This window comes from Pipistrellus kuhlii, unplaced genomic scaffold, assembly GCF_014108245.1.
Source record: "Pipistrellus kuhlii isolate mPipKuh1 unplaced genomic scaffold, mPipKuh1.p scaffold_m20_p_2, whole genome shotgun sequence".
In the NCBI taxonomy this organism is placed as follows: domain Eukaryota; kingdom Metazoa; phylum Chordata; class Mammalia; order Chiroptera; family Vespertilionidae; genus Pipistrellus; species Pipistrellus kuhlii.
Window position 1 is genome coordinate 127,595,138 of NW_023425515.1, and position 17,684 is coordinate 127,612,821.

The 17,684-nt window shown below is 43.8% G+C and overlaps 1 protein-coding gene across 1 annotated transcript; it reads left to right on the top strand.

The window, feature by feature from the left end:
- The first annotated feature begins 9,375 nt into the window (after positions 1 to 9,375).
- LOC118724182 (60S ribosomal protein L24-like) lies at positions 9,376 to 9,915 on the top strand. Its single transcript, XM_036447166.1, has one exon. The coding sequence runs from the start codon at positions 9,399 to 9,401 to the stop codon at positions 9,870 to 9,872; it is 474 nt and encodes a 157-aa protein (XP_036303059.1). The 5' UTR covers positions 9,376 to 9,398; the 3' UTR covers positions 9,873 to 9,915.
- Positions 9,916 to 17,684: the final 7,769 nt, after the last annotated feature.

Consider the following 17,684-nt stretch of genomic DNA (forward strand, 5'->3'; position numbering starts at 1 on the left):
CACAGAGTGATCATTTCAACAACAGCAAAACAGAGAGTCCCCCCAGAAACCTTACAATGAGGTTTGAGTTGAGTCCTGTTGATATTAGGATGCAAAGAGAGCTAAGATGCCTTATTTTGAGTTCTGCCCACTAACCATCTTTGAGCGCCCTTGGTAAATAGAACTGTGGCCTCAGCTTCCTGGCAGGTGAGGACAGAGGTAAGAAGCACCCATGGTGTGAATTGGACGAAGACTGCAACCAATGGAGAAGAAAGGCAATGGCTGGAATGGACCCTGTTTGCTTAGCATTCAGGTAAGTTAAACAAACAGTAACATACTGACACACTTAGGTACAGCTTCTCTGATCCATGCATTGCTCCAGGCCAGCCTTGAGTCAGCACCGAAGACAGTAAAATCTTATTAACATGGGAGAGAAAGGCTGAGTCATTTCCATGACTGGCTCCATGGCAGGATTCATCACCAAGCCTGAGAATGATAAAATGGTACCTCTTTTTATTTTAGCTATTGGCTGGAGTCCTACCTTTACAACTTTTGACAAAGGAATTATATGTCTCAAACATCTAAGAATAAATATAATGGAGAGATTACCTCAGGCACATGAGTAACCAGCCAGCCATGTGACTGGAACCTACATCCTGAGGAGGACAGAGAAGCTTTCCCAGAGCTCCTCAGGACTCCCTGCCGCAGCCACCATCCTGGGGTATCTACAGCTCTTGGGCCTGCCAGGATCCCCAACCCTTCCAACATTCCTGCTTGTGATCCATTAGAGCCAAGTGGATAAGAAAAAGAACATAAATTTCTTAACCTTAGATTGACTAGACTTCCATAAGTGGTGAAATTAATGAAATAAAGATGAATCATGCCTTCTGAATCATGTGCTTTTAGGTATGTCCTGGTGATTCTTTTCCTTGTCTGGCTGGTTCTTACCTGAGCCCTTCGGGGGCCATGGAAGGTGTCTGAAAGCACAAGGATAGACCTCTCAGAAAGGACTAAAAGGATGTCAGGGATACAGTGGCCTTAGGACAGTAATTGTCAATGCCATCTGCACTTTAGCTCTCCTCACAAGTGGGGGGAACCGCTGAGTCCTCTCTCCCAGGAGCCACAGTGTGTAAGTGAGTACGCACAGAGAGGTCTGATCACTGCAGCCTCTCCATAGTGGAAGGAGTCCAAAGCTCCTAACTGCACTGAACCCTCAACTCTGACTGCGCTGAGCATCTGTGGAAGGCAGAGGTCGGAGGAAGGGGCACGGGAGCAGGACTGATGGGAGGCCAGGACTGGCGGCTCATCCCTGAAACTCCACCCTATCCAAGCTGCACTCAGAGGCTTTTGCAATTTTGCTAATCTTATCCTATAAGACTGTCTCCAATATAGAAGGTATCCTGGTGTAGACACAGCTGATACTCACATCCAATAGGATTGGAGGTCAATTCCTCCCAGTGATACCAACAACGGTTGAGACTTAACTACAGCAAGGCTGTACATACAGCACAACTGGGGAGGTTGACCCACCAGACCATATAGGACACCAAGCACACAAAGCCACCCTACTAACTCAGGGAAGCAGCGAAAATGCCAAGATAAGGAAAGAGATCTCAAACAAAAGAAATGGAGGAGAAGAAAAGACAGGATATAGAGTTCAAAACCATGGTTATAAGATTTTTCAAGAATTTCCTAGAAAAGGCTGATAAATTTAATGAGATCAAGGATATGAAAAAGGACCAACTAGAAATTAAACATACACTAATGGAAAGAAAAAAATATTATACAGAGACCCAACAGCAGACTAGAGGAACCCAAGAATCAAGTCAAAGATTTGAAATACAAAGAGGCAAAGGATACTTCTCTGGAGAAGCAAGAAGAGAAAAGAATCCAGAAAGTTGAAGATAGTATAAGAAGCCTCTGGGACAACTTCAAACGTACTAACATCAGAATTATGGGGATGTTAGAAGAAGAGACAGAGCAAGATGCTGAAAACCTATTTGAAGAAATAATGACCGAAAATTTCCCCACCTGGTGAAAGAAATAGACTTACAAGTCTAGGAAACACACAGAACCCCAAACAAAAGAAATCCAAAGAGGACCACATCAAGACACATCATAATTAAAATACCAAGGGCAAAAGACAAAGAGAGAATCTTACAAGCAGCAAGAAAAAAAAGTTAGTTACCTATAAGGAAGCACCCATATGACTATCAGCTGATTTCTCAACAGAAACTATGCAGGCCAGACAGGAGTGGCAAGAAATATTCAAAGTGATGAATATCAAGAACCTACAACCAAGATTACTCTACCCAGCAAAGTTATTATTCAGAATTGAAAATCAGATAAAGAGCTTCACAGATTTAAAAAAAAAGAAAAAAAAAAAGAAAAAAGCTAAAGCTAAAGGAGTTCATCACCACCAAACCAGTATTATATGAAATGCTGAAAGATATTCTTTAAGAAGAGGAAGAAGAAGAAAAAAGATAAAAATTATGATCAACAAATACATATATATCAACAAGTGAATCTAAAAATTAAGTGAATTAAAAATCTGAGGAACAGAATAAACTGGTGAATATAATAGAATCAGGGGCAAAGAAAGGGTGTGGATTGATAATTATCAGGGGGAATGGGTGTGGGGGGTGAGGAAGAGAATGGACTAAAATCGTACACCTATGGATGAGGACAATGTGGGGGGAGGGGTAAGGACAAAGGGTGGGGTGGGAAGCGGGTGGAAGGGAGCTATGGGGGTAAAAAGGAGAAACAATTGTAATAATCTGAGCAATAAAGATTTATTTTAAAGAAAGAAAGAAAGAAGGAAGGAAGGAAGGAAGGAAGGAAGGAAGGAAGGAAGGAAGGAAGGAAGGAAGGAAGGAAGATGAAAGAAAGAAAGAAAGAAAGAAAGAAAGAAAGAAAGAAAGAAAAGAAAGAAAGAAAGAAAGAAAGAAAGAAAGAAAGAAAGAAAGAAGGAAAGAAGGAAGGAAGGAAGGAAGGAAGGAAGGAAGGAAGGAAGGAAGGAAGGAAGGAAAGAAAGAAAGAAAGAAAGAAAGAAAGAAAGAAAGAAAGAAAGAAAAGAAAGAAAAGAAAGAAGAAAGAAAAAGAAAGAAAGAAAGAAAGAAAGAAAGAAAGAAAGAGAAAGAAGAAAGAAAGAAAGAAAGAAAGAAAGAAAGAAAGAAAGAAAGAAAGAAAGAAAGAAAGAAAGAAAGAAAGAGAACCACTGATCTAGGCCATTTAATTTGCTGTTTACTTGTTTTCCTATAGCTTTAGGATGAAATGTTTATTTCTAGCATCCTCTATTCCTTCAACTAAACTCTTAGAATCCCCCCTCCCATGGTTTACATTAATTGACTCAGTTCACTGGACACCTGTGTATTTCCTCTATCAATTGTTTCATCAGTTTTTATGGAGGAGGAGCCTGGGTTTTCCAAATTGATTAAATATCTGCCTAACAGGAATTTAAATTTTGATCTTCTGACTTCATATTACAAGCAAGCAAGAGTAATGAAAGCAACCTAAGCAAACTCAGCTCTCCCTGGGTGGAGACCTCTAACGCCTGCACCAGGCCTGGGCACCGCACTTTCAGTCTATAAAACATCCTCAGTCTCTTGCCCACACAACAGTACAGGGGCACTAATGGCTAACAGTAGCACTACTGGATCACAGTCACTGGGCCCACCGAGGCGTGTCAAATAGTCATGCTCTGATAGCCCTGGGAGCAATGCAGAATTCAGAATGATCCTGAAAGTGGCTTTCATAATGGCACTCTAAGTCAGCAAGTCAATGGAATCTGATACTTACTACACTCTTGTTTCAGAAAACAGTGACTACACAAGACTTTTGGGAAATTTTCCCATCAAAATATTTAAACCAGCATTGAGTTCCCAAAGAATTCAACTTAAATACTTGAATATTTTATTTCTCTGAAATGTCTTGGTCCCTGATGCCAGCTAAATGGGGTGTTACCATATACATCTCATATCTCAAACCTAAGTTCCACACAATGCTTGTTTAAAATATCAGTTCAAATTTGCCACTTTAAACAATGAGAAAATGTGTTAACTTTCCATAAGCCGGAAAGTGTTCCGTTCTATGAAAATGAAGGAGGGAAATGTCTTACCCAGCACAATGCTTGTTTAAAGTATCAGTTTGAAGTTGCCACTTTAAACAATGAAAAAAATTTATAAACTTTCCGTAACCCAGAAAGTGTTCCATTCTATAAAAATGAAGGGGAAAATGTCTCACCCAGAGAGACTCCAAAATTCTCAAATCATTGGCAATAAATGAAATATTGATATGACCTTTGGCTTCATAGGCTCAAAGCACCATTCTACTCTTGTTTTGTCTCCATGCACCATATTTTCAGTGAATGCCAAAGAATTAAACATATTTTCTGGAGTAAAATAAAGCCTATTTCCAAGACTTAGGGCTCCTTGTGAGGCAGGATAGTAAGAAGATAAGAAAATTCCTTGGCAAATGGAATGGGAAAACAGACAGAAAGCTACACAAACTAGCCAAGCAATATGCAGCCAGATAGGGAAGGTCACCGCCCTAGTGATAACATCTAGGCTGTAGCTGTATTTCAGCTGCAAGCCCAGAAAAGAAGCAAAACCAGGTGGGTGACACCAGGACCCGCTGTAATGACTAATGACCCCCTGCCTTGGTGCTGGCCAGTCAGTGGAAACCACACCCTGAGAGCTCACACCTGGAAAAGTTGGTGAATATTCTATTGAGACCTGTCCTAAAACCTCTCCTAAACTCCCAGTCTTTAAAAACCCTCAAAACAAAGGACCCCGCTTATGCTGTCCTTCCAGGGAGCATACCTGCTCCTTATCTTCTCCCTCTTCTTCCCCCAAAAGGGTGCATCTCATAAACTCTAAGGGACCCCATGAGACTTGCAACTACTAGGGGAACAATGGGCAGCAGTGGCTGGTCCTAGGACAACACCCTGAACTAGTCCTCACAGCCCCCTTTTCTCTGATTTCCCAATGAGCCAAAGCTTCTTTTATGCTAAGCCCTTCTTTATTTCACTTTCCCCAGCTTTAATAAGTGTACCCTCAAAATCACCTGGACTCATGTTGTAAAATTTTTTCTGCACAAAGTCAAGAACCCACACACTACCAGCAGATTGTAGGCAAACCCACTCAGTAACACTCAGAGGATTAAACACTTTCTAAACGACAGGAGAAATTCTACTGACTAACCTGCTATCAGACCCAGAACACTGTAGGTGAAAATGGCAGGTGAGATGAGGGATTGGGTGTCTGTCGTCACACAGGTCGCCGTCCCTCCCTTCCTTCCTCCCTTCTTCCAGGAGAGAATACCAACTTTCCAGATACCTAAGCCCAAGCAGAGGAAGCTCTTTCCTCTCCCAGCCACTCACCTGCTCAGAGAGACTGTATCTTTACACATCACTTGAGCCTTCTCTCCCCTGGTGACCTTGGTCATTGTCAAACTATTTGGAAGAGAACAGAACAGTGCTCATTCCCCACTTTGAGATAAAAAAAAAAAAAATTCCATAAGGATTAGTCATCACTAAACTAAAAACTGTTTCCACATGGAAATTGAAAATGCCTCCAAGCCCTCTCTATTGGTGACTTCTATTGGTCTTTGGCCTCTTGGAAAATGTCTGCTGTTTAATACTATTAAAAGAAAATAGGCCAGAAAGGGAAATCCATTGTGTCATCTCTCATTAAAACCTTGTGATGACTCCTAGCTTCCTCCATAACAAAGCCCTATTGTACTATGTAAAGTCTGCTGCAAGCTAATCCCGGCCTGCCTGTCCAGTTTTTACTTTCACCTCACCCTACCACACCCTGAGCCTACTTTCCTCACCATCTTCCTAAAGTCCAATGGTTCTACCCTGTTTCCCCGAAAATAAGACAGTGTCTTATATTAATTTTTGCTCCCAAAGATGCGCTAGGTCTCATTTTCAGGGGATGTCTTATTTTTCCATGAAGAAGAATATGGTACACATTTATTGTTAAATGAAAATAAAGGAAATTTATTACCTGTATACAGTACGGTAGTACGGTAGTTGTCAACACACACCAGACAAACTGTGAATCCTACAGTATCAATAATTTACTCATTTATTCAATGACAATCATGTCATCATCTTCTGGAACATCATCATAACAATCCAATTCCTGAATTTCCTGGTGAATTTCTTGTGACTCCATTTCTTTCAGAATCAATGGACCAAATCTCTCATGTTTAGCCTAGTGGGGGCCTTATTTTCAGAGGGATGCCTTATATTTCACTCAGAAGGAAACCTGTAAGTAGGTCTTATTTTCAGAGGATGTCTTATTTTCGAGGAAACATGGTAGATTCATTCTTTTTCCTTATTGGGGTGCACTTTGACCATCTTCCCAGTTATTTTAATTACTATTCTAACTAATCTTCAAAGTCAAACGCAAATGCTTTCTCTTCACTGAACATTGTCCCCAACCCCCTACCCTGATCTCTCATGTCACTTTCTCTCTTCAAGGGCCTTCCCTTAAGTTATCTGTGTATATGTCTGTGCTCCTGGAGAATGGAACCCTGCCCACTCCCTCTCCACCCTCAGGGCCTGTCCAGAGTCTTGCATGGGGTAGAAGCTCACTACACATTAGCACAAGTAGAATGGGACCATGAGTCTACCATTCTCAAAGAGAATCCAGGGGACAGAAGGCTGAAGGGGAAGAAAAATCGCTCTACTTTTTATCCCTTTCAACACTGACATTGGCACTTTTCCTCAGTGTCCATTGGCCGAAGTGAGGTAGCAGTGAAAATTCCAGTGACTAGCTAAGGCCATGGGACTCCTGGCAAAGCAAATGTATTGTAATTTCAGTAAAGCAGGTAGGACATGCTGGAGCCATTTTCCATACCTCAGGGCAGATATGCTAAGTGTCCATCTCCTACCCACCTCCATGTCCTTACTGCTTCTTCCCTCTGGTATGGCTAGTACCTTCTGCATACAGGGTTCAATTGGAAAACTTGGGGCAAGTTATTTAACTTCCATGGCAGAAATTGTTTAGCACAAAATCCATTCTTTTCTCCTTTGGTAACAGAAGCTCTGTTTTTTAAATGGCCACCCAGAATAAGGACTGCATTTCCCAACCTTCCTTGTGTGAGAATAAATTTTGGTCAGTGAGTTGTAAGTGAAAGTGATGTGTGTGAAATTTCCAGGAAGCATCCCAAAAGCAGAAGGAGGCTCCCTTTTTTGCCTCCTTCTTACTGTCTGTAATGCAGAGGGGGTGGCTGCAGTTTAAGCAGCTGTCTTGGACCATGAAGTAGAAGCTAATGCTGAGGATTGGCAGAGCAATAAGATAGAAGGAAATGGGATCCTGACACTATGTAATATCTTATAAATTCTGGATTTTTCTATCTTCCAACTTCTTTCAGATGTGAGAGAAATACTATTTAAGACACTATTGCTTTGGGGGTTTTTGCAATATGCATCAAAATCTAAACCAAGTGAGGATAACATTTCTGAGCCTTAATTTCTTTCTATAAAAACTATCAATGTGTTGCCCAGCTGGAGTGGCTCAGTTGGTTGAGCATCATCCTGCGCACTGAGAGGATGCTGTTCAATTCCTGGTCAATGCACATATGTGGGTTGCAGGTTCAATCTCTGGTTGGGGCACATATAGAAGGCATCCAAACAATGTTTCTCTCTCATGTCAATGTTTCTCTCCGTTCCTCTCTCTAGCATGTCCTCGGGGGAGGATTAAAATAAAATACCCACACACCAAATAAAACTACAAATGTCATAGAGCTATTGTTATTCTTGATCTTCCTCACCTCTTTAAGAATAAAAGGAGCTAAGAGGGTGGGAGGAGAGAGGATTCTTTAAGGAAGCTTTGTTTGGAGGATGCTGAGCTATGTGTCATTCCCTCCCTTCCCTGAAGTAGGGTAGTGATGCCCCCTCATCCTCCAAAGAGCATCATATGCTACCCTTGTAATTGATGATCAGGGTTTGGCCCCTGTCTGAGGAGGGTCAAAGAACCAACTACCTGTTTTGGAAGCTGAGCCAGGAGACTGCTGCTATGGCAAGGTTGGACACACTCCAAGTTTGTTGAGGTGAGAGTTGTAAAGTGTAAGGAGAGACATTTCATGGAGGTCATCCAGGATCTTGGCCTAAGGGCTTCTTAGAAGACAGACCTCAGCAGTGAGAAGATGGAAGTAAATGTCCAGGAGCTGAAGCAGTGCCAGTAACCCCTCATATAGAGATGCCCTGACTTGGGAACAAGGGCACTGCTAGGGAGAACTGTCTGGAGGGGAACCTATAAATTGCTCAGGGAAGCATCCCAAGAGAAGGACAACCACCTTTGATGGCCAGCATGTCCTGCAAGGTGAGACCAGCTTATTGAAGTGAGACTTTTCCTCACCTGGAGGAAGTCTATAAGACTACCACCCAGTTCTCCATGCTGCCTCCAGCCCACAGGGGACCCGCTGGGGAAGGAGACAGGATCTGACACCTTATCAGGTTGAGTGTTTTGATGGTTCTCATGGAGTGGACATGCTCATTGCTGAATGAATCAGTACTCACTGCTTAAAATACTCTAGGATTGTCCCTTACCTCAAAATAAGCAAAGTCTTGGGGCTTGCCGGAGTTCTTGTCCAGGGGTAGGAAGGATCATCCAGAGTAAATGGAACACTGAAGAACACAAACAAAGATGCGTTTTGATTACCCTACGAGTCTGCTGTGCAGCACGCAGGTAATTCTTGTTTATATGTTGGTGGTCACACAAATACAGCTGCACACCAGAGGCCCGTCCTCCCTCAGGAGGGCCCTCAATGTCCTGTCAGAGGGAGTCACTCTGAGTTGAGATGACATGAGGAACGTGCCTGCTCAGTGGAGGGAGCAGATCCTCCATGAGGGAACATGATTCTGTGTCGATTTTTCCATTGGACCAAGTCCATTCCAATTCCCTGAGTAGTCCAGCAAGCAACCTCTACAGCGGGTAGTGGCTGGGCCCAGGCTACTTGAAAAGTAGATGTGGGACAATCTTCCTGAAGCCTCTGATGTAATAATCCTGATGTCATTAAGGGCTGTAGCTTGAGGCCTGTGGAGTTTCAAAGTGCCCCCCTGAGTCCCTCATGTCAAGCTCAGGAGAGCTTTTCCTCTCGAAGCTCAGCTCCTGCCCCCTGACCATCTGGGGTAATAGAGATGGAACTCTGCTTCTGAGCTGCCTTCAAGGAAGGAGCATGGAAAGGAATCCCTGTTCTTCCCAAATTCTTCGCCTTGATTGCTAACTGCCCAAGTCTTTATGGCATTCTTCCATCTGGACCTGCCTTCATCTGTGGCCACCCCACCAGGCAGCCCCTGGGACTTACCTGGCCGGGTGTGCATACCATGTTTGTTTATCTTATCTGAAATAGGGCACTTTTAAAAATTACAAAAGTTAGATCCTTCCTGCTCCCTGGCAGCCGCAGCCATGAAGGTCGAGCTGTGCAGCTTCCGTGCCTACAAGATCTACCCCGGACACGGGAGGCGCTATGCCAGGACCGACGGGAAGGTTTTCCAGTTTCTTAATGCAAAATGCAAGTCGGCATTCCTTTCCAAGAGGAATCCTCGGCAGATAAACTGGACTGTGCTCTACAGAAGGAAGCACAAAAAGGAGCAGTCGGAAGAAATTCAGAAAAAAAGAACCCGCCGTGCAGTCAAATTCCAGAGGGCCATCACTGGTGCATCTCTTGCTAACATAATGGCCCAGAGGAACCAGAAGCTTGAAGTTAGGAAAGCTCAGAGAGAGCAAACTATTAGGGCTGCCAAGGAAGCAAAAAAGGCTAAGCAGGCATCTAAAAAGACAGCAATGCCTGCTGCTGAGGCTCCCACAAAGGCAGCACCTAAGGAAAAGATTGTGAAGCCTATGAAGGTTTCTGCTCCCCGTGTTGGTGGAAAACGCTAAGTTGGCAGATAAGATTCTTAAATAAAGACCTGACTATAACTAACTAAATAAATAACAAATAAATAAATAAATAAATAAATAAATAAATAATAAATAAAAATTACAAAAGTTAAAATATAGAGAAATCAACTAAGAGAAAATATCTACACATGGAGGGAGCTACAGAGCACAAGGTTATTATTCTGGAATAGCCAGCCTCTAGCTGCACATGGTTGCACTGCTGACACAGCTTCTCATTTACTTCAGTGGCTCCTGTGGGACCACACCCCAAACTCAGTTTTTAGTCCAGAAAGATATAATTTGAGGGGATATAAAAAAGTGCATCCAAGTCCCAGTTTGGACAATAGAATAGTTTGGGAGATTATGGCAAAGCATGCTCTTCTGGGAGGGCAATACTAAAGGAAAGACCCTGACCAAGACATCCCATCCACAGGCACCAGTCTCGAAATTCCTCTTCTCCCACAATAGCTTTTAAGTGACTATTAAGTGACATCCATTCATTCCACAAACATCTCCTGAGCGTATCCTGCATGTCGGGGCCTGGGGTAGGCTCTGTGGATTTGGAAATAATTTTCAGCTCTGCCCTTGAGGAGCTCAGAGTCTAAAGGGCACGACAGTCAAATACAGAGAAGGTCTGAGAGAGAATGTGGCCGTTGCCCCCTCCCCCAGAAGCAGACTCTGAGACAGAGCCCAGCATGCAGGGTGCCCTTGGGACCATCGGGGAAAGGGACGGGTGGAAGTAGGATGGACAGAGGGAGGTGTGGAGCTGCAGTGTGGGCCTGGTGATGGCCTCAGCAGCACACAGGGAGCTCAGGTGCTGGAAAGGCCCTTCAGAGTGAGGTGAGATAATGTCACACGCTGCACTGGCCAATCACTGGTGTGGGCCATCAGAAGGGGACATGATTTGGGCACCAGGGGCAAATCCTGGGCACTGGACAGCACCCCAGCAGCTGGGACAAGTCCTTCGATTAGGAGATCTGGGTGGTGTGTTGCAGTGGCCACCACACCACCCAGGGTGCCCTGAGAGCAGGGAGGGGAACGAGGAACTATAGGGATGAATCACCAAGGAAGTATCTGGGAGGATGAGATGAGGTTTTGGGCAGGAAGTTGATTTGAACTCAGTGCCTGTGGGGTACTGTCACCTGGTAGACTGGAGAGGGTGTGCTTTGGTGGGAAAGGGAGGAGGTGAGAGAATGTGATTCTCTCTTTACCATCACAAAGGCCTGGCTTCATCCCCTCTATGTGAAGCCGGAAGCTTCAGCTTATCCCATAAACAACCAAGGAGCATAACTACGTGGATAAACAGTAAACTGCTGTGGCCAGAAAGAAATCAAATCATGATGGGCTGGTGAGCAACTCAATGAAGTTTTAATCAGCAAATATTTAGTCTATGAATAAACACCAGTACCTGCAGACTGGCTGCCGCACTTCCTTCCCCATCGGTGAGGCAGAAGTCTGGCTGCCTCAGTGCATGCGGGGGACGGGCCAGCGCATTAGACCAGCCAGAGCCTGGCACCCAGGCTGCCTGAGTTTCTCATTTTCTGTAATCTTAGGCCAGTCACTCCCCTCTGAGCTTCAAGTCCAATGTCTACAAAGCAGAGTTCTCCCAAGCTGGTGAGGCTTAATGAACTAATGTGTATAAACCCCTGCTGTGCATGGTGGGCCCTGGGTTGCAGGAAGTGATCCACCTGTTTTAAGGCTATGGCTGATCTCTCACTGTCATGAAAGACACCATTCCCACTAGAACAAGCCCAAGGTTAGGCAAGTCCAAGGTCACTGTTATGTGTTCAGTTTATTCAGACAAAGCTGTGACTGTCCACGAGCAAGGACTGAAAAACAAGTGGCCTTCTCCCTTCTCTTCTTGCTTGTCCTGGACTGAGGGGTAGGGGAGGTGTAGAGATGGTTGCTTAGTGACTTGACCATGTTGAGTCATCTGCAAGCCTTTAGGCCCAGGGTCCCTCTCCCACCAGAAAAGGGGCACCAGCACACGTGGTAGCCAGGGCTCTTGTCTGTGGGGAGACTTGGATGCTTATTCCTAAAGAGGTTTTTACTCTGAAGTAAACTGGAGACATTCCTCTGGTGGGAATTACCCCAGATGAAAGAAGATCCATGAGATGTGGGGGTAGGAGTCCACAGAGCAGCAACTTAGGGTTCCTGCCCAATCTTTTCATAGAGCAAATTATTCCGGAACAGGGGCAGGCTGTCCAAAGAGAAGCCACACAAACGGGCCTCTGTTTCTTGCTTGGCAGGGAGAGCATGGGACTTCTTTTTCTCTTCTTAAGTCTGTAAGTCCCAGCCACTGTGCTGCCCCAGAACAGAGAACTGGCTCCTGGGCCTCTCAGAAGTGGGGTGAGAGTGATAAGTCAGAGTTCCCCAAATTAGCATAACACCTGCAGTGACCCATGAGTTAGGAATTTCTGTTGCCATTGAGCTGGCCTCCTAAAGCTGTCTGGTTCCCTTCACTCTGAAGAGGGGACAAACCGTGTTTCCCTTCATCCCACAGCCTGGATTCTAATTGCTTTTGCAGTGCGGGCTCAACAGTCAGATTTTCTGTAAGAATGAAAGGAATGAGCTGCAGTGTTTTCAGAAAGGGATTTCCTCATAAGTAACCTCAAGGTAGAAAAGAATGAGAGAAGCAGAGCTAGTCAGATCATAGTGCAAGTTTACAATTATTGTAGATAATGCTTTCTCAGAGCAACTAACAAGAAACCAACTTGCAGTGGACTTCTAACCAACTTGCAGTGAACAAAAACACCATCAAGCATTTGATTGTGCAACACAACCCCGTGTGGAAGACAGAAAGGTGAAAGCGCACTGGGAGGTTCATGGGTCCTGGCAGTTGCTCCCCAGCAGGGACAGGCACCTGTGCTCCTCCTACCCAGGAGATACACACATCCATCCCTCTGGGACCATCCCTGACAGGTACTAGTCTAATCACTCAGCACTGGAACTGCCCTGAAGCTCACTGCTTGAGCCTTTTTTTATTTTTAATGGCCAACAGCCCGATATACAAAATCAAAGACTAGTCTGTGTCTCAGGATGATGGGGCTTTTCTAGTTTCTGTCTCCTACAGTGGGGAAATCCCAAACACCTTCTTGTTGAAATCCCTCCTCCTCTTCTTGCAAATCCCAGGGGAAAGTCATAGGGACCAAAGATGTTTCTCTCTCCATTTCTCAGCCAGGAAAGCCCTACTTACAGACAGCTAAGGGGACTGGAATTGAGGGGGTGGGTGTAATTATTCAGTCCCATAATTTAGAGACATATCAATTGGAGGCATGGAATATTTGTAGGGTCACTGATGAGTTAGCAAGCCCTACTAGCACCCAGGATACTAATATGAATAATCTGAGGTTTCCCCCACCCTGGCTCAATCCCTGGGTGAAAGGAAGGGAAGGGAGAATGCAGGCATCTGCTCTGACTCCTCTGGTTTCAGGGTGTCAGAAATAGATAGGTATTCGGGTCAAATAGAAAGAATAGATGTTTATTATCAGGAGTTCAGAGAACCCAGGAAAAGAAACAGAATACTCAGGAAATGTCCTTAGTTACTGTTTGCTGCTTGTTCTCCCTTCTGTCATGTTCTTTCTCTCTGCGCCTCCTGTCCTGTGCTTACTTTGGGTTTTCTCTCTTGCCCACCCTTCATTTTGGGCCAAGACCACGGACCCTGTGTGGTTCTCGCTTCATCTTCTGAACCCCTTTTGCGTTCAGCTCCTGGAGCTAACTCATTCTATTGTTATTTTTAGTTGAAACTCCTGGGTGAGCTCATCATTTTGAGCTCAGTTATATCGAGGTTGCTGGACAGACTATACATGACCCTGGGGTCAACGGCCCATCCCAGGCCATTTCCTGTGGCTGGATGAGGTCTTGCGGAAAGAGGGAGAGAAAGAGGATCCTGTCTGGTAAAGGCAGACCCTTCAGCAGAAGTACCTGAGGGTATTGTGTTTAATGTTGGTGACCCTTTGGTTCTGGCTGAACTGTTTTTAGCAATCTGTATTGGATAGACAAGCATTCCAAGAATTTACTTCATTTTGTATAAACTATGCTTCTGTTCATGGGACAGACACAGAAACTGTGAAGTGCTTTCAGTATTCAGTGAATTGCAAGTCTTCATGAAAGACCAAGCCTAAGCAGGTTTGAGAGGTGACACAAAACTAATAATCTTAAAGCGTTCCAGCTTTCAATGCAGACATCCTGGTCTAACTCTCCTTTGAATCCAAGAAACTTTGGATAACTAAGTAAAGTTCTCTCTAGAAAAAGGAGCCCTCACAGAATGCTTGTGTATAGCCACTATGGAAAACAATATGGAGGTACCTCAAAAAATTGGGAATAGAGTTACCATATAAACTAGCAATTTATCTTCTGGCTCTCTACCTCCCTCCCCCTCCCCCCAAAAATGAAAATATTTATTCATAAAGATATATGTGCTTCCATGTTCATTGTAGCATTATTCACAGTGGCCAAGACAGGGAAACAACAGAAGTTTCCTTTGATAGATGATTGGATAAAGATTATGGTAGATAAATGCAATAGGACACTACTCAGCCATAAGAAAAAATGAAATACTGCTATTTGCACAACATGGAAAAACCTTGAGAATATCATGCTAAGTGAAATAAGTCCAAATAAAAAAGTTAAGAACTATATGATTTCACTCATATGTGGGATATCAAACTGAAAGCAACAAACAAGAGAAACAAACAAAAATTTATAGACACACACAACAATATGATTATTCCCAAGAGAAAAGAGGATGGGGAGTCGGATATACTATAGTAAGGTGATGGAAGGATATTTGATTTTGGGTGGTGACAAACAATACAGTATAAAGATGATATATTACAGAACTGTATATTTGAAACTTATATAATTGTATTAACCCAATGTCACCCCCAATAAATTTAATTTAAAAATAAGATAAAGAAGAGCTGTCATTAGGCCAGGGTTAATGGAGACAGACTGTCAAAGCCAGGGATCTGACACCGCATGCTGTTGTGCTGGCCAATAAGGCCAGCTGAGAGGTGGCCTGAAGCCCTCTCCACCTGCCACTCCCCCATTCCTGCCCGTCACACACCTTCTTCAGACTACTTCATCAGTTCCTGAAGGAAGGTCTGACTATGACAGTTTGTTCTTTTAGAAAAATCAAATTTGGAGACTTTAGGTCCCCTGTAAGAACTATTCTCACAATCTTCAGGCTGATCCCTAGAAAGGACCTTTGTGCTTTGTAAAGAAGAAGGTCCTCCTGTGTTTCCCTTTTCTACACTTGATTCTCTATCCTGTGCTTCTGACACTAAGACACTTCAATTCTGGCTTCTCTCCACACAACAAGGAATTCTCAGACACCCTCTGGGAGTCCTACAATTGAGTTAACTCAATTCTGACTCTCGCTATCTGGAGATAGTGTTAGATCTCACAGGTTAAGGGCTCTGCCTCACACTCCAGATGCCAATCTCAAGTCCAGGTTGTTACCTGTGCTTCTGAACAATAAGCAATAAATCAGAAGTTTCCACAGTCCCCTCCTCAGATTCAATTTGTTAAAGTGGCTCATAGAACTCAGGACAACAGTTTACATACTGTTTTCCAGATTGTTAAGTTATATGATAATAAAGGATACAGATAAACATCCAGGTGGAAGAAATATGTAAGGTCAAATATGTGGGAAAGGATGCTAAGCTTCCAAGAACCTCCATGTATCCACCAGCCTAAAAACTCTCCAAACCCTGTACTTCTGATGGGGGCTTCATCATGTAGACACAATGAGTCATTAATTCTATTCCAGCCCTTCTCTCCCCTTAGAAGGCTGGGGACCGGGGCTGAACATTCCAAGCTTCTAATCATGGCTTAGTCTTTCTGGTGACAGCTCTCATCTCAGTAGAACAAAAGATGCTCCTATCACCCAGGAAGTTCAAGGGCCATAGAAACTCTATGTCAGAAACTGGGGTCAGAGACCCAAATGTACAGCAAAAGATGCTGCTAGTGCTCTTATCTCATAAGAGGAAATGACAAGAGTTCTAGGGACTCTATTCCAGGAACCCTGAGGTGGAGACCAATATGTGCTTTTTCTGTTATATCACATTGTGCTTCTGACCAACTGGCTATAGATCAAAGATTCCCTCAGCCCCCTCCTTGGGTTCAATCATTTTCTAGAGCAGCTCACAGAACTCGAGAAAAGAATTTATTTACTGTATTAACAATTTATTCAAGAGAATGTAACTCAGAAACAGCCAGATGGAAGTGATGTGTAGGGCAAGGGATGCATGAGGGGGCATGGAGCGTCGTTTCCATGAACACTCTGGGTGCACCACCCGCCCAGCACCTTCCTGTGTTCACCAACCTCCAAACCCCACCCTTTTGTGGTTCTAAAAGGCTTCATTCCATAAACATGATGAATACAATCGTTAACTCTTTAATTAATCATTAGTGATTAATTCAATCTTTTGGGGGGAGAGAAGAGGGACTGAGAGTTCCAACCATCTGGTTGCTTTCGTTGGAAGCCAGCTAGCTCCTCCCCCAATGCTACACCCCCACTGTGGTTATCTAGGGGCTTTCCTAAAGTCATCCCGCTAACATAAACTCAGACGTGGCAAAAGGGGGTTTGTTATGAATAACAAAAAATAAAAAAAATAAAAATAGCCATTTCACATTTATCACTCTAAAGCTATTTCTGAATTAGAGGACCCAAAACAAATATTACAACAAAAGATGCCTCTGTTGCTCTATTCAGTTAGGAAATTATAAGAGATTTGTGCTGTGAGCCAAACTGTGGACAAACATCAATATGTGGACAAATATCATGAATCATACATCACAACAGCATATACTACTTAGCAGAAGAGAGAGAGAGATCAGTAAACTGAGTTCCTGATACCACTGAGACCACCGTGCATGGGATGGAGATAGTGAGGGAGGAGCTGCTTCTGTCCGGGGAAGCTGGGAGCCAGCAGGTCCACTGCCTCCAAAAGGCAACTAACTCCTTCTGACACGGAAGCACCTTTCATTTAGGAGTGGCTCCTATCTATTATTCTTTGTTGCTGTTTTTATTATTTAATATCATCAGTAGCAACTTTTAAAACATTCATAACTAATTGGTAGAACAGCCCTGCCATTTTCCACAGCCAGAGTTACTAACCCTGTTTTGCAGATTTGGAAACTGAGGCTCAGAGAGAATAAGGGTTTGTCTGAGAGAGGAACAAAGTTTTCCTCGACTCTCTCAGGGTTCCTGGCTGCATCTGAAGTTAAATGGACAAAGACAAATCAATAGGAGAAAAGCACACAACTTTACTTCATGTAAGTTTCATGTGACATGAAGACCCAAAGAAACCAACCTGGGTGCTTCACGCAGGGTCTGAGGAAGAGCGGGCCATGGTGGAGAGCTGTGATGGCACAAAGAGCAAGTGCAGTAAGTTGAGAAAAGTGAATAAAGGGCTGTTCGTGCAGATTTTTCTTTCCTCTAGGCAGTGTTTCCCAAACTTTTGACATATGTGTACCACTTCTATAATTTTGTAACGCTGAGTACCCCTCATACTCATGAGAATGTAGAATTAGGCGCAGCTAAGCACGGTGCAGTGCATATCCCCACCATACTCCGGTGCAATGTGTACTCCCACCAAACTCTTCCTGTACCCCTGGGGGAACACGTGCCACACTTTGGGAAACACTGTTCTAGAGTTAAGGATGCTCCTTTCCTTTGGGTCAAGTCTCACATGAGAGTTTATGACCTGCTTCAGAGGAAAAAGGCAGAAACAGTCAGAGAGATGTCCTTCTTACTTCTGCCATTTTCTCCAATTCCTTCAGCTTAAAATAATCAGAAGGCCATGC